Source organism: Amblyomma maculatum, unplaced genomic scaffold, assembly GCF_055883805.1.
Source record: "Amblyomma maculatum isolate TAMU_Amacu unplaced genomic scaffold, ASM5588380v1 scaffold_15, whole genome shotgun sequence".
NCBI classification, from domain to species: Eukaryota; Metazoa; Arthropoda; class Arachnida; order Ixodida; family Ixodidae; genus Amblyomma; species Amblyomma maculatum.
Window position 1 is genome coordinate 1,648,976 of NW_028146740.1, and position 23,240 is coordinate 1,672,215.

The 23,240-nt window shown below is 45.8% G+C and overlaps 2 protein-coding genes and 1 long non-coding RNA gene across 3 annotated transcripts in view; 2 read left to right on the forward strand and 1 right to left on the reverse strand.

Annotated features, from left to right (window-relative positions):
* The first annotated feature begins 1,133 nt into the window (after nt 1-1,133).
* Nucleotides 1,134-2,799, forward strand: LOC146171922 (uncharacterized). The gene is made up of 2 exons (XM_084586159.1): nt 1,134-2,039; nt 2,591-2,799. Exons 1-2 carry the CDS (start codon nt 1,919-1,921, stop codon nt 2,797-2,799), a joined length of 330 nt encoding a protein of 109 aa, XP_084442285.1. The 5' UTR covers nt 1,134-1,918.
* LOC146171923 (uncharacterized) overlaps nt 2,703-23,240 on the reverse strand; it is a 244,196-nt gene continuing 223,658 nt past the window's right edge. Inside the window, exon 3 of the transcript XR_014702690.1 lies at nt 2,703-2,829. The gene's annotated coding sequence lies outside the window, so the exon portion shown is untranslated. The remainder of the gene's footprint in view (nt 2,830-23,240) is intronic.
* Nucleotides 20,474-21,559, forward strand: LOC146171924 (uncharacterized). The gene is made up of 2 exons (XR_014702676.1): nt 20,474-20,710; nt 21,430-21,559. It is a non-coding gene; the product is annotated as an uncharacterized LOC146171924 (long non-coding RNA).

Consider the following 23,240-nt stretch of genomic DNA (forward strand, 5'->3'; position numbering starts at 1 on the left):
AAGCGCGAAACAATCGCAGGGATAGCCGGCCTTGCGATAACAACTCAGAAGAATCAGGACAGCTATGTGATGTTACAGTAGGTACGCGACGCAACATATCACAAGAAATGCTCCACACGCGACGATTCTGCCGTTGTTTACAGCACCAGTAGCCGCCCGCCGTCGGTTAGCTGCACGCCGCCATCTTCCCACGATCCAAGTTGCCAGCTTCAAACCATCTTCATGTGCCAGATTTAGCAAGTAAAATTCATCTGGCAACCAATGAACAGTGTGATAATGGCGGCAATCACGCGGTCACTCCTCGAATGCATTGGGTGAACGGGCAGCTTTCCCTCTAGAGTCTTTGTATTAACTCTATGCGTGGAGGTAGGCATGTTCTTCTACCATGCATGGGGTGCTTTCCAATTCTGAGACGTCTAGCAAGACTGCTTCGTAGACGTCTACAGGTTCGCGTATTGGAACGCGTCTACCTGTTTACGCCTAGCGTCACCTCGCGGCATAAAGGTTGAACTAAACCGTTTTAACAACTATTATAACGCTGTTTTCTTTAAAGATTTATGATAATACAGGTAAAAATCACGTTTTTAACGGTTCGCCGATTTTTTCCAGCAACAATATTACATGTGTAATCGCCACAACGTAGATAGACTATTAATAGGTTAACTTGTAGCAGACCTACTTCTCACGCAATGAGCCCTATCACGAATTGACGGAAGAGAACGTTAGTCCGTTTTTCCTTTTTTATTACTGATGCTGAAGTGTACATGCTTCTCAGATGTCTCATTCACACAGCTGTAAGAATGAAAACATGCAAAATACTGTAAACTTAAGGGGATTACGGACGAAAGGTGATAACCGGCTACAGCAAACGAAAAACTGTGCCGTTACACCTGTTGTCTGTAGTCACTAGACGAGGAAACCAAAGAAAACAACTCGTTTTAATAATGTACAGGCACAAAAAAATCAATGCGCAACAAGTCGGCATCGTCAGGCGAGTTCGTTCTTCCGAGATTAACTGAAAATCCGCGGAAGTTTGCTGCGGCTACTACAGCAAGATAGAAACACACACGTGCGCCGTACAGCAGCCGTCCTGACTCTCGGCGAGGTGCCCAGAAAGTGACGAGTTCGTCGATAACATCACAACTGAAGAAACTCGTCAAGTTAAAAAAACCAACAGCATCCAACGCAGCTTTCCTCTTAAGCGCGGTAAAAGTATCTGCAGTGCTATGAATCTCACGACCATAAAGACAGCTAAATTAGCCTCTAGCTAGCGCATACATTGACTTAACAACTCACGTTTGAAAGATCGTTCATATGCATATACTCCGGCGTTCGCAAAAAGCACGACCACCGTACAACTACTGCAACAACCGCACGCACGACTCGCTCAGCGCGAAACGCGCTCTGTCCGCCATGTTTAGACAGCAAAGTAGTCTGCATCGATGTTGACTTCGGCGAAGCCGTCTTCGCGAGACTGCTTCGCGAGAATTGGAACGCGTCCCAAGATGGCGGCTGCTCGCGTAGCCGTCTAAGTAGACGTCTACGAGGGGGTATTGGAACGCACCCGCTTACATTATAGTATAGTGCCAATTATAGTGAACTAGAATATATATTATAGTTGTCTATAGCTTACATGGAGGAAAAAAAAGAACTTGTACGCTTATGAGTGGTCTTCGTGCCGTTCGTCGTCTACAAGTAGTGATCGAGGATTTGCTGCAGCACAGCAATGCTGTCAAATTGTCTTGAAAGATAGCTCGTCAGTATAGTCAGATCTGTCATCTGACGAGGAGTGTAGTGTGGCGGCTTTCCAAGCTCCGAGGCGAGAATTGCCCTGCGCTTGGAGTGTTGAACTGTTGAGCTACAGGTGTTTCGAGTGTGATCGCCAGTGGTGAACGCCTCTGATGTTGAATGGCACGAAATGTATTCGTTCGGCCGAGCGACGAGCTCCCGGAATGTGTCGGGCTTCTCGATGGGTGTCGACCAGCAAGGCAACGCAGTCAATCTGCTGGAAATGGTGCAGCACGTCGAGCATCACAGAGGTAAGCGCAATAGGAAAACCTGTAAAGGTGACTGTTCATACAGTGTCATTCGCATTCAAGTTGTACGCAGGCGGGAAATATACTCACAGGACGCATGCGGCGAATCCGATATTTTTAATCAGCATTTTGCGTTGCTTTTAGCTGCATATTTCTACGACGCATTATAATTTTCTTCAACTACTCTACACTGCACGAACTTAAAAAAAAAAGAATTGAGTGTGCTTGTAGTTGTCAAGATTTCTTGGTTAATGGTTTCGACGACCGAGAAAGGAAAAACAAGTGAAATCGCCTGATACAAGTCGTTCCTTTAATTGCAAAAAAAAAAAAAGAAAGAAAAAGTTAGCCGTCACAATACAATTTCCGCCACCAAGCCGTCTTTACCTGTTACGGAAATGGTTCACTTAGGTTTAGGTTTTGCACTGACCATTTCTTGCATTCATAGATTACACTTTACCGCAGCATAGCTTGCAGCTTTGATGATTTTGAATGTTCCTGTGCCATGCGTGTTTGATATTTTATTTGCATATAATTTAGGCACTAAACATTTGCAGGTGATCGTGTGGACCTTGTGCAGCCGTTGCAGCACTTCCGATCCGAGTCATCATGTGGGCGAGAAGTCCTGGGGCCATATTCAACATCATTAACCTCTCTGCTAGGCTTGTATAATCTGGGAGGCCACGCCTTGTCCCTGGACGGCCACATCAGATGTGAAGTGCTATGCAGATGGACAGCTCTTTTTGAAGATCGTTACAGCTTGTAGTGTGTGCAGATCACATGACATTGACGCCACCTGCAAATGGTAATCGCAGCAGGAACATCAACAAGTACAAGGAAGAGGACGTGCAACATTTATATTAACTCGGACAGGAACAACTTGATCACCTGCACTTGAGATTTTCACTCGCTGTCATGATTTTGATATATGCCACAAGGGATCAATGTGCACATTCTTACTGCTTCATGTTCGATAGCATACTGCTGAAAAGCCGTCCAAGTCTTAATTTTTTCTGTGGTTTTGAGATATAACCATCTCTTTGGTGTACATTTTGTTGATAGCATGTGCAAGAACCAAGTTCAGCTTTGGGGTGGCGCAGTGGTTACGGCGCTCGACTATTGCTCCCAAAGACGCGGGATCGAATCCCGGCCTCGGCGGCCGCTTTTGAATGGAGGCGAAAAGCAAGGCGCCCATGTGCTGTGCGACGTTAGTGCGATGTTAGAACCCCAGGTGGTCGAAATTTCCGGAGCCCTCCACTACAGCGTCTCTCATAGCCTGAGTCGCTTTGGGACGTTAAACCCCACAAACCAAACCTTTCCTTGGTGCTATAATTTTTTATCTACCATCTGTAGACATACTGAGTGTATTCTTCTACAAGTGCTGTGGCCCTTGCTGAGAGCTGTCATTCTTTGTTGTATAGTTTGCTTTTTTGTGTTCTGCTTAAACTCAGTGTGCATTTTATTAAGTGCTTCATGTCAATGAAACACAGGAAGGTACAAAAACGTTCTCCTTCTACCTCCAGAAGTGCCATTCTGAGTAGGACGTGCGGGCACCAATAGTTCACAATTCACTTTGGTGTTTGTGGCAAGCAGGCAGTCTGCGATGTACTACTTCAGTGAGAATATTTGACATACGTGCACCCTGGTGGATGTGTCTGCAGTCGTTTACCATAGCAGAGTCCATTTCGTTACACCTATCTTGTGTGCTACTAGGGTGAAACGTGAGGTGCCCACTGTGTTTTTCCACAAACTGCAGAGTGAAGCGAGCTGTGCTTCTTTGTATTTGGTTGCCTTTATGCTTGTTTTCTATTGCTTCCTTCATATGCTGAATGTAGATGAACAGCAATCAACTAGTTTTCCCGAGGATAATTTGTGCATCTATTTGGTGGTCATTGTCTTTCATTGTTGTATGCACGGAAAATGAGGCCCCCGCCAACTTGTCAACCCATTTTGGCAATTTTAGATTCCACTTTTGCAAAATTTGCCAGTTTCATTTTGCACTGCTATTACTGATGCTTTGTAGTGATGTTAATCAAGATCCCAGATAACCTGTTTAACCTTTGCATCATTTGTGTGGCTCGGCTATCAATGAATATTTTTGTATTCTTCAGTTTTTTCACAAAGGCAACTATTGACTTCTCTGTTTTGTAACTAGGTGATATTGGTGATATTGATGTGCATGTGCACCCACTGGCAAAAGTTCTTGAAGGTGGCTTCACAGGGGCAAGAATGCATTCATTTGTGTACGAGATAAATTGCTTGACATTTCATGTTTCACTATATAACCCATAGTCACAATAATGATGCACAAGCGCAGGAATGAAATGAAAACTTTTTGATAAGATTGTCCTTCATAAATTTTTGACTGCAGCTCTACAAAATGCTTTGCTCCTTTTGTGCATTGCTACATATCTTGTTCCATAAAATATCTCCCTCCATGATAGCGTTGTGTGTAGACCTTCCATACCCCTATTATGAGGCTGCTATCTGGGCCAGTTGCTTCTTGACACATTCTTGCTGCTGCCACATGCCCTCCAGCACTCACATATGTTAAAAGAGGGTTGGTAAAGCTCACATATTTATGCTCTAAGCCACTGGAGCATGGCTTCATCACTCGAGATGTTTATCGAATGATTGCATCTGTGTATAACTGCTTCATTATTTTTTTTTCTGTTAGTTGCTTTTGCAGCCTTATCTTCATTGTTCTTTGTGAGTTTTAAATTGAGAATTTTAAGGAAGGGGCATAAATTTTATGCCAATCACTTTCATTTCATTTATGTAGAAGCACTTTCAAGGAAACTTGTGTTTCATCATCACTTTTCAACATTTTGTACCATTGTGCTAGTACTGAGTTGTACAACTTTTTGCTCTCATAAGTGACAGCTGCACTAGTTTCACTTACACCTATCCTATTGTCACATGTGTTTTCTACGTTATCTAGTATCCCTATGCTTTCCTATTATATCAGCTTCAGCAATCCTCTCTGCATTTAACCCTCAGAATGTGTTCCATATTTTGCACGTCTGCTATGTGTACAGCCTAAATTGAACACCACAATATATTCTTAAGATTGCATTCAAAAGGTAACTTCCTGAAGGTACAATCCTATTGAACACAGTAGACGTCATACTATCCATAAGTGAGCCATTCTTTTTCATGATGTATTGAAGAATTTGTGAACAAAGCGATTTCATTTTATCTTGACCACATTCATCTGTTGTTTCTGTGGTACAGCCTCTGCCACAGCTGCATCTATAACTTGGCTGTTGGCACTGTGGTCAAATGTCTTGCGAGCCAGCAGAGCCTAATGTAGCGTAGATGTTCAGCTATTGGCTTCTTGCTTTTTTTTTTTGATGCAGCAACGTTAAAGCCTCTTTTCTGCACAAAACGCGACATTGTGAGTGGAAAATCTTGGGCACATTTCAGACAGGTGACATGGCCGAGTACTCAATGTGATGACTCTGGCTTCACCTTTGAGATGAATGTGTGAGGTGATAAACCTTGTAGGATCTTTGGGTAATAAGACAGGCAACCCTTAGGCCATGGAACCGCATCCGTACAGCTTGGTTAGAGTGGGCTTTATAGGTATCTAGACAAGTGGTCTTTCACATAATTGGATAACTTACAGGTATATGCTACTGATATGTATCATAGAATAAATACTAGGTGTTAGCAGTAGCAAAGTCGATTCACACGAATGAGAGTCTGCAGACAGGAGCCATAAAAGCTGTTGTGTCATAGCGGTAAATGCTGAGCTTGCGTGTCCCCACAATTGTTTTTAGAGCATGAAGTTTTCAAGTGCTGTGCTGGTTTGCCTGATAGCCGTCACATTGAGTGACTTGCTGAAATAATGCTTAAGGCTTGTCTTCCTGAGACAAACATTTCTGCTTTTTGGTAGACTGCATAAAGGGAACATTCTAGGTGTGGCAGGCATTTATGCACAGATAAAATCATTGTTACACACACTATAACTACCTTTGCCCTGTTCATAACAGAATCAGGGAATACTTGCTCTGTCCCAGGTGCCGACTACCATTTAAATGACGTTGAGTTCCATAACCTTTGATACTGGTAATACTGCGGAACGCATAGCATCCCTTGACTGTAGTTGCAGCCTAGTGGTTTGAGCATTTGGGGACCAATCCTCAGTGGTGTTGGGTACTCATTGGTAAAACAGTGGGTGCTTGCTTTGCTGGTGCTGGGGTTTTCTTGGGCCAAACACTTGGAGAATGGGTTTTTGACCCTATCTTGTGTTCCCTTGCTTTGTATAACTAATTTCTCTTCTTTGGTCTCCAAGGCCGTGCCACCTTTCATATATGGCGATGAGCTGTACAAGTACAACAATACTCTAATTACTTGAATGTGTGACAGCCTTTAATTTTAGGCTGTGTATTATAGAGTGTGCAGTGCTGTAAATAAATTTTGTATTGTTTTGTATATTGTAATTTTCAGTTTTCTTATAAGCAAGGCTTCATGTCAGGTGCATGTAAAAAAAAAAATGCCAAAAAGTACCGGAAGCAAATGATACACCAATTGTTAGTCAACGACGAGCTGTTTAAAGCTACAGGGAATGTGTTACGTGAGTAGCAGGTCTCTTAAAGTGTGCATGTTTTGCCAAAATAAAGGACAGAAGCTATACTGCAACCTGTTGGAAAAACCATGCATACAAGACACACTAGCTGCAAATCATACGCTCATTTAAATCACGTTTAGTTTTCCAATGATATGCAATCAGAATGTCGAAAAAGTAAATTTCATGCTTTATTCCCATATTTATGCCTGTATTCAGGTGAGGTTCATTTGAGCATGTTTTTGAGTCAGAGTGTAGAGAGTGGATGTTAGACAGTTGCACATTGGACATTATGCATTGCTGGAAGAGCACACAGGGGATGGCAAAGCCAATACAAATCATACAGTATTATCACCTGGCATTAAAGAACCTTTGCCAAAAAATCCAGAACACCACCCTAATGTGCTGCAGGCCACATCAGCCTTGCAATTCATGCCTCTTTTTGTCTAATATTGTCCCCGTGCATGCTTCTGTTTTTCTTTTTTGTTGCTGTTACTTTTTTACTTACGGTGTCCTTAAAGTCACGCTTGTTTTCCCCTTTGGCTCCCTTGCTTCACTCAGAGACAGGTTCGGGCTTTGTGTAGCATGTGCACTGGTTAATGCGTGCATGAATGCTACATTCAATGACAATTGCTTCAAGAAAATGGTTTCCATACTGCATCTAGCTCATTGTAATTAGGCATCATATATCATATTCACTCTTCATGTCTGTTCCTTCACTTCCTGATCGTTAAATAGTATATGTGAAGGCATTTCTCTAGCCGACCTCATCACCCTTCTCTCCTCTGAGGAATCTTGCTGCACTGAAAGAAAGTGCCGGATGCTATTGTAAGTGCAAAACTGGTAAACAGTAGCAAGGAACTAGGCTGTACCTGACAAATTTTGTTTCTCTTGTGACATTGTGGTGTGATGTGCACCTGCATCAGACGAGCAGTGTTGCTACTTTTATAAAATGTTTTTATGCAACATGCTCAGAAACCAAGCAGAATAATACCGACAGATTTTTTTTTTATTTTAACGAGGTAATTAATACATCTGCCACAACACAGTGACACTCTGCATGCGGTGAAATGTGCATACAGCGTGCTATGTCTAATTCAGGGCACATTAAATGCCATCAGCGTGAAAGCTAACCTGTTGCTGCCAGTGGGCATCTGGATACACTTTTTATTGCATTTTCATTGCTGCCAGAAAATCTTATCTGCTTATTTTTGCGGCTGCGTGAAAACGTCCCCGCCGCGATGGCTCAGTAATGATTATAGACGCTTGGCTCTCTGACCCGCAATATATATGTGCGTAGCCCAGTTACGACGATCGCATTTCGATGGAATTAACACGCTAAAGGTGGTCCGATGTCAGCGCATGCTAAGATCGCCAGATATATGGCCTAATCGAGCTCTCCACTATGCGTGTTTTCACTACGCCGCTCCACCGGGCCGATATCCGCACGCTACACCACTGAAGCCGACATACCCGCGGCCGTAGCAGACTTGCTAACATGATGGAAACGGTGGGCTGCCGCAGGCAGTTTCCAACGACAGTGATACCCTGAGAAGGCCAGCGTTGTCGTCGGTCAGGTGCGTCTCTTCTCTAGAGGAAACTGCAGCCCGAAAATCTGTTGGGCGCTTCCAATTCTCAGTATTCGTAAACAAATTCTTTAATCCTGATACTCGCCGATTTCTCTGCGCGACTAAGTCCTTAAATGAAACACGCACAGCTAGCCACATGCAGGCATCTCAAGTGAGGCATCGCTCACACTTGACGACCGGCTGTTTGTGGGGTTTGCGTCGAGTACCGCCGTTCGTTCAGCCTAGCTGCTGCTGGACATCCGACAGCGTGTGTACTATGATGCACTGTGGTCGCAACGACCGTAACTAGTACAGTACACTCTCCTCAGCCTTGCCCTGCCGCGCGACGCGTATATGCAGCGTAAACACTGTTCGCACCGACCCTTCAGCTTCTTGGCATCGCAGCGTTGGCATTTTTGTAATCGGCGCCAAGTAGCAGACGACGGCGTTATTTTTTGTAACTTTTTTTCTTGTTTTTAAATTTCGTCATCAATTTCTGTATTTACGCGTTTTAGCGCCGCCTTAATTTTCACGTCACGGGTACGTCACAACATGGCCGAAAAGGCGAATATCGAGGATCGGGCCCCTGGGGCCCGATCCTCGAACCAGACCTTCTTTATTGAAATGCTCCGTCGCTTCTGCGCATGCGCTGAAAGAAGTGAGGAGAAATAACTTGCAGGATGTGACGTAGCCTTGTTTTGTTTTGTTTGTAAAATGTCTGCCGCTTCTCGTCGCCGTTTCAAGAGATAGACCGATAGCTGCAAACGGATCGCTCTCAAAATCGCTCTCAAAGGCCTACGTCCTATTGGTCAGTTCTGACCGGTCAGTTCTGCGTCACCGGTGGACGTCATCAGACGTCATGAACACGAAAGAAATGATGACGTTGAGCCCCTAAATATGGCCGCCAATTGAGAGCGTTTTTTTGAGAGCGACAGAAGCAGTCTCAAACGTTTGAGAGTGAAAATGGCTGCCGCGTAAATTGCGATGCGCCGCTTTGAGGCATTGTATCGGCGATCCACAGCGAAGAATGAAGCACGAGCACGCGTTTGACTTGCCGGACAAGTTGCTCCGGCTCTGTTCAACTCGGGAACAAGCAGAAAGTGTAGTGACTGCGCGACGATTGCCGACGAACATCGATGAACGGCGGCTTGCGGGCAAGTACGTCGTCACCGCGGCGGCAAGCGCACCGCATTTTTTTGCTACCGGAGGCTTCCAACCACGATTATACCGTGCTTCCAACGTACGTAGGGAATGTAAGATCGTTTGCATCACGCAGTGCGTCGGTAGCGGAAGCCATCGGGCGGAACGATGATTGCCGTCAAGGATACGGAAACAAGTCGCTAGGCAAGGGGTTCTACGCACGTTGTGAACATCACAATAGTGAGTAGATTTTGTTATTGACTGCGTGTGTTTGCCAAAGAGTTAACTTGTATTGTGCCTGCTTTATCTCAGATCTGCGACGCGAACATGCGCATTTCGTGACCCTGGCTGCCCCGCCGGACCAACGCCTCCTCCACGGCGCGTTCGTCTAGCGTTTGTGAATGCGCCGTAAAAACGCCTGCTTCTTTTCATTTCATCCTGCTGTCAATTATATATGCGCGAATCAAAAGCGTCCAAAATAAAGTTGTAAGTTCAGTGCAGTTGTGTGTGTCCCTAGTCTTGTCCTTGTCTGCCAGCACTGTGACACCATAATGTTTGATAGCGGTACTCCTGTGCACCGAAAGGTGATCGAAGGTCTGCTGAACACCTGCGTCTTTTTCCTGATTAAGATCTAAAAACCCGTGTTGGTGATCGAATGATCTTGATTATATGCATTGATGTGTGCAATACCACTTGTTGTAAGTCGGCTTCTCTGCAAGGCTTTTTTTCCCAACCAAAAGGTCTCGTTCCCACTCGTGCATTGTTTTTTAACAGTTGTCTTCAAAATGACCTAGCGAGAGCTGTCGAAAGGGTTCTGTATACCTGCCCTTTATATGTAAAGCACAGGATGAAGGGACTATTGATTGTCCAGCGCGCCTTGCTCCTCGATGACTGGTTTCGGGCCATTTGTCACGCTCCCTGCCTGCGACACATTCGCGGCTTGAAAGTGAATGCGCCGTAAAAACGCCTGCTTCTTTTCATTTCCGCAAAGACCGGGAGTCTTTTCTGAAGACAATACTTTTTTTTTTTTTTCGAAAACAAGCCTTGCAGGGAGAAACTGACTTAGATTTCGGCTTCGGCAAGAGATACATTTCCTGAATATGCTGAGACGGGCTATATGCCAAAGAATGCATGTTGCAGTGAAATTTTGTTCATGGCAAAAGCAATAGGAGACAAATATTTATAGTGTTTAAATTTATTTGCTGCCTAAGAGATCGGGGTGCTTCTGTTATGCAGGTAATCATCACTACCAAGTTACAAGGCTGTCCTTACAATGATGCCTGCCTAAACAGCATTGGCACACGTTGTAAGCATTCCTGCGAATGTTTACGATTCTGGCTGTGGGCTACTTAGTATGGATCTTCAATTGAGTGCTAAAGCATGCTCAAAAGCTGTTGAGATTAGCAAAAGATGGGCCTAAGTGGATGTCATATTTTGGTTACCCATGAGACGGCAACTACCCACTGAAGTCATGGCTGATTACACCAGCGCCAAGCCATCCCAGTCCCAGCTCGCTGTCTCTTCTCTGCTACCGTCTTGCAGCCTGGTACAGTTGGCTGTGGTCACTGTGGTGTAAACATGCTTAAACTGAAAAGTGCAGTATTACAGCAAGGCAGTAAATGTTCATGATGCTGACTGTAATCAGAAAATACTACCAACAAAGATCTTTTTTTTTTACTGCCACTTATATTCAGTAGAAACACTTATTTCTTGGCAGCAGCATTTCACTTGAGTGTTTTTACTGCAAAAGAGGGAGCATATAGAGAAGCACATGTACCTTGATATACATTGACCATACAACATTGACATGTACATTCGAGAATAAATTACTAGGCCCAAAGAAGCCATTCCATTGCATATTGAAGCTACCTATACAAATAGGTACTGTATGCATGGTGCAGTATACAAAATGCTTATATATCAGATATAACAAAGCTGTAGCTGCTGCTCTGCTGTAGCAGCTGCTAGGAGAATAGTGCACTTTACTTGGCTTCAGTGCCCAGAATGACTGCTGAATGACAAAAATCTTAGTGACAATAAAATAACTGCAATCATAACAAATGCATTGCTGGGGCTATGTGTAAATAAAGGTTATTTTACACTAATAAAACGTGCAACACTGTCAAGAAGAATGCTAAACAGCTTGAAGACAGTAGAGGAAGCTAAACTAGAAGCATCCAATAAATGACTACGCCATAAATGTGTGATATACACATTTTGCACAGCTACTTTTGTCATTGGCATTTATTTTCTAAGTCTTTTCAAAAAATGACCAAAAAAATTCATCTTCTGTTCAAACTAATATTTTAATAGAAAAGGCTTGTACATAATTCACACAATATTGAAAGAGAATGCGTAATGTGTGTAAAATGAACATATTTTGAAACACTAAAGACTCTTTGATGGATATAAAGGCACTTGATAGCTAGTTGTCATAGTGCGATCGCAGAAATTGAGCCGATTTCGAGCTCGCTCGCGGCATCACATGCATGATACGCTTGCTTTTCCTGCCGACAGAGTGGACACCGTCAGAGAGGCCTTGCAACAATGTGCGACCAACACCATCATTCTTACCGCTGCGCGAAATGCAACATACTAGACATCCCTGCTCAGGCCTACCTTTATCGCCTCTAAACTGAGGTCTGGTAGAATTAACTCGTTCTCGCCTCGGTGACAATTAAAAAAAAAAAAAAAAAAAGAGTGCTTTCTTTCTCTTAAACAAACCAAAACGGAGCGTAAACGTCGGTTTCTGTACCTCACACAGAACATCAGCTACTGAACATGAACGGAATGGAGCAGCAGTAGCATCAATCGCAATATAAAGAACCGAGCCCAATGTGCCTGAAGTCAACTGGTTGCGAAGCACAGCAGCGAGTCTGGGCTTGCACGACAAGTCAGTGGTGAAGGGTCGTGCGTGGGATCTCGTTTCCCGCACTGCAGTCGCGAGCTCTTGCATAGCGGCTGACACCTACTTTACTGATACTGTCAGCTTCCATCTATCGGCAGAAGTAATAGTGTAGCCTTCATTTTCCTCTTGTATTTTCCAAAGAAACAACACTAGATCACATGGCTACCGCTCGTCGCTCTTGTCATCGCTGGTAAGCACTGATGAAAAACACTCTTCAGCAAGCTATTTTCGTGACAAACACTTTCACCAAGCTGTTCACTGCAGGTTCGTAGCCTTTACTGCTTTCAGTCAGATTTTTCCGGCAACTAACAACATCCGCAGAGGACCTCGATTTTAAACTACGCGTAAAAAGCAGCAAATAGACTGGAAAATCAGCTGTTTCTTTGCAGGCCGCCATGTTCACGCCTCGCTGTCGTCAGCTGACCCTCGCGGCGGAAATCGTTACCTAGGCGCACATTTAATTGTAATACTGAAAATGCTTCTATTTTTAGTTGCCGTATTGTAGCTTCGAACAATGTTTCTTAGGTAAATAGAACATTTATACTTTTATTCGCTGCGTTTTCACGAAAAATGTTTGCACACGGCCCCTTTATCGTGCAAATAAAAGTTTCCGGGGTGGGGCTTTGCTATTAAGCACCCTAGCCTGCTTGTAATTGGCCAAAGCCGTGATGTCGTCACACTTCACATGTCTGAGCCTCGTCATTTTGACGTCACGCTCTCAAACTTGAGAGCGATTTTGAGAGCGGTGCGTAATACGGCCCCTGGATCCGCAGGCTTTTCAATCTGTAACCCGCGCCGACGCCCAATAGGAAGGAGACGAATAGCATCAACGACAGCTGCCTGCCGCTCAGTGTAACCGACATGCCGACACACGAGGCGAATCTTCGTCCTCGGAACAGCAAAACAAAGCATGCATGCAGGCACGACTCGCGAACTTTTTTCAAACCTTCTGCTCCGTCGCTTCTGCGCATGCGCCAGTTGAAAGAAGAGAGGAGGAATAACTTGCCGGATGTGACGTAAAACTTCACGTTTCGTTTGTAAAATCGTAAAATGTCTGCCGCTTCTCGTCGCCGTTTTTAGCTATAGGCCGATAACTGGTCGCCAGCAGCTCCCTTCTCCCGAGCAGTGGGAAGCCGTGCTGGTCAGCTCGGACCATAGAGTTCCTTACACTAACTAGAGGGAAAGGTGAGGGCGCTGCACTTCAGCCACCATGGGCGCATGATGGACGCGCTAAGGGTACCGTTGTCAGATGGGAGGAGGTTTGGCACCAGAAGGCACCGCACCTCAAGGTCTCACATAACCTATCTGCCCGTCATCATTCATACATCATCCCCGGTACCTCCCCCTCCTCCCGGATGTCCGGGGGGAGGAGGATTTTGATTCGGGATGACGGATGCCCTCGGATGCCCTGAAGGACAACTGTAACTTTAAAGGGCTTCATATCGATACTGTTATGGTACGCCCAGAAACCTCGCAAATAATCGGTGGCCTGCTCCACATGTCTATGAAGTCTTGCTCGCTGAGGTGACGCTGCTCACGGCTTAGGTGAAACCAGACCTCCCTGCGGACTCGTGCGAGTACCTCATGAAGGCCTGGGACACTGCGCGAAAAAGCAGCGGCGCACCTGGCAGACCAGACTTGGTACATGCACTCAACGAGCAAGAGCACAAACTGTTTCACAGCATGCCTGGGTAACGGGTTGAGGTACCGGACAGTTTGATATGGCACTCCTGGAATGCTAAACAAGGTAGCCACTCGTCGAAGGAGGGCTGCTGGGAGAAGACATTGTGTAAAAATATGCACAAGGTCTTCACGACCACCACAGAACGGGCAAACAGCTCGCTCGTGTGAATGCCTTGCTGCGGATGGGAAGCCGTCCATGTGCAAAGCGATACATGAACGTTGCTCTGCTTGCATCCAAAAAGTCTGCCAGTATCAGATTCCAGCTTGGACGCATATTGGACAGATCTGTTTGAATATACCTAGGGGGGAGCTTCGGTGTCAAAAGATTGGCTAGATCTTTTAACGGTACTGCCAGAATATCTATGTCGGCCTGGAGGCCTCTGAGTCGCTCCAAGCAGTTAGCTGCTTGGGCGTAAAAGGGCGAAGGAGAGCCAGAACGGGGAACACAGTGGGAAAACGTGCTTTGCGAAAAAAGACGAAGGCGGGTGCTCAGGAAGAACGAGGTCAAGCTTCGAGTCAGGGACATGTCTGAATTCAGGGCTGTCTGGGTCCATCTGACGTGTAGCACTGCGGTTACTATGCCCAGGTCGGGGCCTAGTAACGCGCTAAGGGTGCGTTCCAATTCTTAGGGTGCGTTCCAATACCCCCTTGTAGACGTCTACTTAGACGGCTACGCGAGCAGCCGCCATCTTGGGACGCGTTCCAATTCTCGCGAAGCAGTCTCGCGAAGACGGCTTCGCCGAAGTCAACATCGATGCAGACTACTTTGCTGTCTAAACATGGCGGACAGAGCGCGGTTCGCGCTGAGCGAGTCGTGCGTGCGGTGATTGCAGTAGCTGTACGGTGGTCGTGCTCTTTGCGAACGCCAGACTATGCATATGAACGATCTTTCAAACGTGAGTTGTTACGTCAATGTATGCGCTAGCTAGAGGCTAATTTAGCTGTCTTTATGGTCGTGAGATTCATAGCACTGCAGATTCTTGTACCGCGCTCTGAGAGGAAAGCGTGCGTTGGATGCTGTTTGTCTTCTTTTTTAACTTGACGACGAGTTTCTTCCGTCTTGATGTTATCGACGAACTCGTCGCTTTCTGGGCACCTCGCCGGGAGTCAGGACGGCTGCTGTACGGCGCACGTGTGTGTTTCTATCTTGCTGTAGTAACCGTGTCAAACTCTTCCGCGGATTTTCAGTTAATCTGGGAAGAACGAACTCGCCGATGCCGACTTGTTGCGCATTGTTTTTTTTTTTTTGTGCCTGTACGTTATTAAAACGACTTGTCTTTGGTTTCCTCGTCTAGTGACTACGGACAACAGGTGTAACGGCATGAATTTTTTCGTTTGCTGTAGCCGGTTATTACCTTTCGTCTGTAATCCCCTCAAGTTTACAGTATTTAGCATGTTTTCATTATTACAGCTGTGTGAATGAGACATCTGAGAAGCATGTAGACTTCAGCATCAGTAATAAAAAAGGAAAAACGGACTAACGTTCTCTTCCGTCAATTCGTGAGCGGGCTCATTGCGTGAGAAGTCGGTCTGCTACAAGTTAACCTAGTAATAGTCTGTCTATGTTGTGGCGATTACACATGTAATATTGTTGCTGCAAAAAATTGGCAAACCGTTAAAAACGTGATTTTCACCTGTATTGCCGTAAATCTTTAAAGAAAACAGCATTATAATAATTATTCAAACGTTTTAGTTCAACCTTTATGCCGCGAGGTGACGCCAGGCGTAGGCAGGTAGACGCGTTCCAATACGCGACCCTGAAGACGTCTACGTAGACGTCTACAGGTTCGCGTATTGGAACGCGTCTATATAGTGCCTAGAATATACTGGTATATTCTAGGCACTATAGCGTCTACCTCTTTACGCCTAGCGTCACCTCGCGGCATAAAGGTTGAACTAAACCGTTTTAACAACTATTATAACGCTGTTTTCTTTAAAGATTTACGACAATACAGGTGAAAATCACGTTTTTAACGGTTCGCCGATTTTTTGCAGCAACAATATTGCATGTGTAATCGCCACAACGTAGATAGACTGTTAATAGGTTAACTTGTAGCAGACAGACTTCTCACGCAGTGAGCCCTATCACGAATTGACGGAAGAGAACATTAGTCCGTTTTTCCTTTTTTATTACTGACGCTGAAGTGTACATGCTTCTCAGATGTCTCATTCACACGGCTGTAAGAATGAAAACATGCAAAATACTGTAAACTTGAGGGGATTACGGACGAAAGGTGATAACCGGCTACAGCAAACGAAAAACTATGCCGTTACACCTGTTATCTGTAGTCACTAGACGAGGAAACCAAAGACAACTCGTTTTAATAATCTACAGGCACAAAAAAAAATCAGTGCGCAACAAGTCGGCATCGTCAGGCGAGTTCGTTCTTCCGAGATTAACTGAAAATCCGCGGAAGAGTTTGCCACGGCTACTACAGCAAGATAGAAACACACACGTGCGCCGTACAGCAGCCGTTCTGACTCCCGGCGAGGTGCCCAGAAAGCGACGAGTTCCTCGATAACATCACGACTGAAGAAACTCGTCGTTAAAAAAGAACACCAACAGCATCCAACGCACGCTTTCCTCCTAAGCGCGGTAAAAGAATCTGCAGTGCTATGAATCTCACGATCATAAAGACAGCTAAATTAGCCTCTAGCTAGCGCATACATTGACGTAACAACTCACGTTTGAAAGATCGTTCATATGCATATATTCCGGCGTTCGCAGAGAGCACGACCCTTGGCACGACCACCGTACTACTGCAACAACCGCACGCACGACTCGCTCAGCGCGAAACGCGCTCTGTCCGCCATGTTTAGACAGCAAAGTAGTCTGCATCGATGTTGACTTCGGCGAAGCCGTCTTCGCGAGACGGCTTCGCGAGAATTGGAACGCGTCCCAAGATGGCGGCTGCTCGCGTAGCCGTCTAAGTAGACGTCTACGAGGGGGTATAGTGCCTAGAATATACTGGCTAGTGTGCCGAGGGCGCGCGCTGGCGTGTCCGCCGCGGTGATGCCTTCCCGCTACCACCGCGGGGCGGCGCTACCAATAGCTAAGGTGCTATCGCTCCGCGTTCGCGGCCTCGGCAGCATAGGCGGCATATAGGTCCGGATAGCGCGCTGCGCTTTTCACTATGAAACCTGTCTCTCGACCGTTTAAGCGCACATTGTGTCTAAAAACAGTCTTGGTGGAAGACATTCATACCGTCCTAGTACTGTGCGGAGAAAATTATACGCTCAAATAGCGCTCGAGGAAGCGTTTAACAAATACTGTCTGGTCCATGTCTGCTATATATCTGTTTTATTTATTCAGCTGAACCGGATAAGGTCTTAAGCAGAACACATATTGACTTCCTGATATCCAGCGAGAGAAGAAATTTGAGAAAACCACCTAAAGTTGACACGTTGGTTGCAATAGTTTGTTAGTCTTTGATTAAACGATCGAGTCCGGGCCGGATTCAATATATTGCTATGAAATATTCCGATGACGATTTTATTTGATCTAGAGCCACTCGATTGCGATCCACGCATCGCGATCGCGGATGTTGCGTATCGTATCTATCTTCCTTCTGAGTGAGCGCTCAGTCAGCTCATATCCAGGTGGTTGTCCCGAATTATGGCAACTATATTCTCAATCGCGATCTAACCCGGAACGGATCGACGACGACTGTTATTGTCCGTGTGACACAGGTATCAGAAAATGCCCTTAATATTTTACACTGTTCATTAATCCAACTTTGAATTTTATTTACTCTTCGGTCTTTTCTTATGGTCCATGGTATATCGCGATGCCGCAGTCAAGTGCTACGAACGTCAATACGGGCCTCATGCTTTCGGATAGTTTACGTCGACGTTTCTGCAATTCAGTCACGCTTATTGCTAAGGTGATATAGGTGATAGGTTAGTGACGTTTTATAGCGTCACATATATGCTACAGAAAAGAAGGGCGCTTTTTATGTTTTCAAAGATCGCATTCGACAATAAACACAAGCAGTCTGAATCTGTTCTTACTCTTTATTCATTTGTTTTATTAGGAAGTCACTTAATTGTTGCTTCATACATAAATGATTATTATGTGGTGCGCTTTTTTTTGTAACAGAAGGAAAGACAAGAAACAAAAGTGGTGATTGTATCACTGATTCTTTTTTTTTTTTTTTACAAAGTCTACAATATAGTAAAATTTGAGCAAAAAGTCGCAGCAACAATAAACAAGTAAAAATATAGAAATGAACCGCTAAAGGTTTTGGAGAAAGGCCGCACATATGACACCGCAATAATTTTAAAGTAGTCTGATACCAATTTTTGGTGGTATTTTTTTTTTTTTTTCACTTGCTAATGATGCGCTAGATATTCCTGTAATTCTCCACGTGGTTTCTCGCTTACCACCGCTAAGTAATTTATAATTAATTTTACTTTCTTCACCAGTTTCGGCTTCGCGGTTTCAGCAGCCGAGCGGTTGTTGTACGGTCACAATTGTCTAGGTCACGCGCGGGATTTAAAAAAAAAAAAAAGCTTTAACCACAGACTCACTTATTAGCTCCTCATTTTGCGCTTTCAATACAGCCACTTGTTCTGCGCTCCATGCCAGTTTTCTCTTAGCTCTTCTCAGAGCGCGAGAAATGTTGCAGCATTTATTTGGCTAGTTGCATGCTTTTTCCTTCTTTCTGCGCATCTTGTGTAAGCCTCCGCTGGTATCTGCATTAAGCGCAGCTAACCCCTTCAGAGTTGACGGTCAAGCGACACTTTTTCTGCAAAATATATTCCCATGAATGATATGTGCTTCCTGAATCAGCTGGTTGCAGGCCACATTCGGAACAAAGACCCTCCAGTGCACTCTGCCTATATAGCTCTATCTTCAGCTTTAGATATTGTTGTATTGTACGCGCTTGTTTTTTTCTTTTCCGAGAGTATACACTGTAGTGTCCACAGAACTGCGTTCAGGCTTCCAAAAGTTATCACTTTTTCTATGTACAAAGTGACAAAGTTCTTTTTTTTTTTTTTTTTTTTTTAAGGCTCGATAACGCGCGTAGGCTACAGATCCAGCAGGTGCTTCGGCTAATTTGGTCCAAGTTGCAGGTATGTAAACTGAGTCAAACGGATCCCGATGCTCAAAGCTGCACGTCTGCTGCTGCGGGCATGAGTTCTCGCTCGGCTCTTCTAGCTGCTGCCAGCTCCTTGGAAGCATTGTCAAACATCCTTGACGGTGCGTGCATGGCTGTCGTCTGCACCACTGGCATTACGGCACTGCGTTTTTTGTCGTTTAGCGGCCGGTTGGTCACAGAGGTTCCTCAACTTTCTTTTAGATGTCTTCTTAGGCAGAAGATAGTTCGGATAATGGTCGAATAGCATTGGCACGGTTTCAGGATTAATTCGTGGTCTATCTCTATAGCGAGCTCGTTGACGATGCCGTTTACTGTCACTTTGAACGTTCTCTTGATGTAGCTCTCCTCAAAATATTTTTCGCAGACAACACACGTTGAAGTCAACTTGCGGTCCTGTCTTTTAATCAGCCGCTTCCACTACGCAAGCTGCGCAGGGTCCGATGGCACACCGAACATAGAAACCTAGTCCTGATTCGAGCGGTAGCCACTCCGACAAAGCGACACGAAACATGTCTTTTCCCTGCCCTGATGCTTTATTTTTAGCATCATTAGTCGTTGCAAATTTAATTATCTCATATGAATGCAAGAAACAGAACGACTAAAACAAAAGAACAGCGTAGCCGCGTCCAAAGCGCTCGAACCCACTGATGGCTCGGCCAGCGCAGCTGCGGCAAATCAAGGGCGCGCCGGCGGCCGACGGCGTCGACGGCACCTTTACGATGAGCAGCGCCCCTGGCGGCCAAAGTTGGAAGGCATCGCCGGCGCGGACACCTCCTCCCATTGAGAGAGCCCTCCGCACGGCACACTAGCCAGTATATTCTAGGCACTATAGAGGGGGTATTGGAACGCACCCTAAGAATCATGGGCCGGTGTGCTACTTGTTGCGACCTGGGGCCCGATCCTCGATATTCGGGAGCGGCTAAAACTGACGGTGATGGTGATGATGCCTGTCCCCTTTTTAACGGGTCGCCTCCGCCTGTCGGCGTGGCGGAGCCAAAAAAACAAAAACAAAAAAAACAACATAATAATGCAAAACACACACACACACACACACACACACACACACACACACACACACACACACACACACACACAATATCTGTTCCACGTGACCACTTAGTTCACTCTGGCACGTTCACAGCCGGAATGCTCTTCTGTTGCACCGCCCCATTCCGCCACCAGTATTCCAGGCGTCGTTTAGTGGTCTCCACTACACTTCGCTCCGTCTGGCCGAAACCCAGGGCAGCAGGGAGGGCTGAGGCCTCCGAGATCGGTGTTATACCGGGGCACTCTAGGACCACATGCCCTATCGTTTCCTCCGCCCCTCCACAGGTGCCGCAAGCGGTGCCCAGACCGCTTACGAATTTTGCGCGCCATACGCGCGTGCGGAGCACTCCGTCGCCAGGGGAGCGGCTAAAACCCGCCATGAATAATGCCAGTGTTGCCTGGATCTTTGCTGGACAGCCGCCCTGAATCCCTAGCAATCCCTAGGTCGGATTGTCCCTAGTTGGGGGCACGGCGTGCCGGCGGGCCACCGCTCATCGCCCGCCAACCGCCCTGCCTGAGGTTGCCGCCGGTGCCGCGGCGGCGGTTTGGTGCCGTGGCTTTTGTTGTAGTAAACGAGGCACGGACGGGTGCGATCGAACTGACTGGTGTGCGCGCCATGAACAACCCTGGCACATCTGCTGCGGCTTCGGTACAGAAAGGTTAGTGCCCGGTCTGTGAAAAGATTTGTTTAGTTGTAGACAAAGCATGCCAATGAAGGTGCCGCCATGTTCAAATTTTAGCTGCCCCATTTGCGTACAATGTTCGTGATTATATGCTGTCCGCTTACCGCTCTTATTTGTCACATACTGCAGGGATTTGTGCCAAGGTATGCACTTACAGCACGCGCCAATTTAGCACGGTTGAAGGCGAGCACTGCACTGTCTTATGATGCTGCTAACTGGCGCTTGATGCTTTGTCTTCTATCAACCAGATACTCACGGCACTTGTCAGTGATTAGCTGCTTAGGGCGACGAAGCTAATTTTATGCTTTTTTCGTTCTTGGCCCAGCTTCTCCATACGCTGTTCGTTTTGATCACATCCGGGTGAAATACTTGCCTATGATATCGCTCGAGCATCACTAGCTTGAAACTAGTGATACATATTGAGCACCAAAAGCTCGAAACTAGCACTGAACCTTTTACAGCCAAAAGCGGCAGCTATATGTATGATATTCTGCGTACCCTTGATGAAATTTTACCTAGTTTGCGTCGGGTACGACAAAAGGATAAGCTCTGTTGAGACAACAGAAATGATAACGTAAATACCGTTTAGACAACTCCATTGTAGCACGGAGACCACGTAGCGGTGCTGCAAAGTAATGAACTCGCTACTGAACTCCCCTTATGTGTGTGTGATTTTTTTTTTCCTGTACCTTTAGTTTCTTACACTCCTTACTAGAGCCCTGCACGGGTTGGATTTTCCAGCCCCTTCCCTGGCCCACGTTTGAAGACCATCCCGGGCCCATGGTTCCAAGCCCATCGGCAATGATTACATGTCCCGGACCCGGCCTGCGCTTCCACGACGGCCCGTGCCAAAACTGCAAAGTAAGTCTGAGCAGATGCCTTAAAAATTGCTTAACTAGCACATAACAATAAATCAAGATGAGAGACAAACCTTGCAAAATATTCTTGGTAGAGAAGGGCACAGTTAAAGCACCGACAGAAGCAAAGGCTTGGTGAAGAATATTTTGATAAGACATTTGATGTAAAGCTATCTAGCACAATGTACATTTAAAAGGTATGGATTACGGGCATTTTAACTATGACTCCTTATAAGCAATTGGCTCTTGGTGCAAGTTCTTTGCTTAATCACCTACAAAAAGACTGCCCCTGGCAACTTTGCCCCAGGAACATGTGTGGGCAAGGGCAGAAAAAAAACGAAATTTACATATTCATTGAAGAAATCACTGCCACATTACCACATCTCTGTGGAGACGAAAAGCGGTATTGTCTGTTCATTGTGCATGTATATGTTATTGGATACGTAAAGATTCCTAACGCAATAAGCTCTTATCCTACAGCATTTACTGTAGCATAGAGACATTCTTTTGGGGGGGGGGGGGGAGCAAAGCAGACAGTCAGAATTTTTATGAACAGATGGCTGCCTGCCAAGCAGTCAATTGAAGGTCCTTGTCCAGGGGCTGTTATGAGGCTTCAAATGTCCAGCCGTTAGCGGTAACACAAAGGTTAGAAGCTACCCTCTTGCTCACTGATTGCTGAGAAATCCTAAGTTGATGGTGTTGAGTACTTCAGTAGGCACGTGCTCAGGGGTGTGAAACTCCCTATACCTCCCAGCGGCCACGAATTACAGACGCTAGCGCCAAACTCCCCATTATAGGATTATAGCGGGAGGGGGCGCGTAAAAAATGGACTTGACTGGGGAGGCCGTATAGCGGACTGGTCCAAAAAAACGGTGCGCTGAAGGGGGTGTGGGTAGGTTGCTTCAAGCAGCGCGGGTCACGTGCGCCCGGGAAAACGCTCTGCCCGTGGATTTTCTACCGCATCATCGTTCTGCCACGGCGCGACCGGCTCGCGGCAGGAACAGTGTGATGGAAAGAAAAACCACAAGCATAGCGCTCTCGAGGGCGCAGGCGCTCGCGAGCAAGCGTACCCGACCGCAGCAAGAAATAGCACAGAGAACAGCAGGTATCGTTTCTCTTTTTTATTAACTGCACGTGAAACAGAAAATTAAAAGATGCGACAAGGTATCCCTCAGACACACGCACTTTACATAGCTAACAGTTTACAGTAGTGTTCTGTGTTCTACGCTAACATTGTAATCTTGCACGCTTGCTTTATCACTACAAAAGAACCCAGTTTGCCGGCACTGCTTCTGTCAGCATGTGTACAGTTGATATGAAATTAAATAAATGATGCACATATTCATTCTACGCATTCCATACCATCAAAGCAATGTAGAAACATGAGCAAATACCTGCGTTCTAGTTACCTAGTTTGGTATTTGATGCAAGTAATCACATGTCACTGTGCTATACATAACCAAAATGCATGATTAAAAATTTACACTACCCTTCCTGGAAGAACAGTCTTCTTCGAAACGCACGTCTCTCCACAGTACATGAAGGTAACAAGTTCAACACGAAACACAGCGGATATCGCCGACTGTAATGGCCAGCACAATCAGCAGACGAGATGGGTCCACGGAACTGGAGGTGCACGCAGACAAGTC

What these genes read in the sequence shown, in the direction of transcription:
- LOC146171922 (XM_084586159.1), top strand. Translation starts at nt 1,919, where the DNA reads ATGTATTCGTTCGGCCGAGCGACGAGCTCCCGGAATGTGTCGGGCTTC. An exon ending in GCACGTCGAGCATCACAGAG is followed by an intron (nt 2,040 to 2,590) that starts GTAAGCGCAATA and finishes AAACATTTGCAG; the next exon opens with GTGATCGTGTGGACCTTGTG.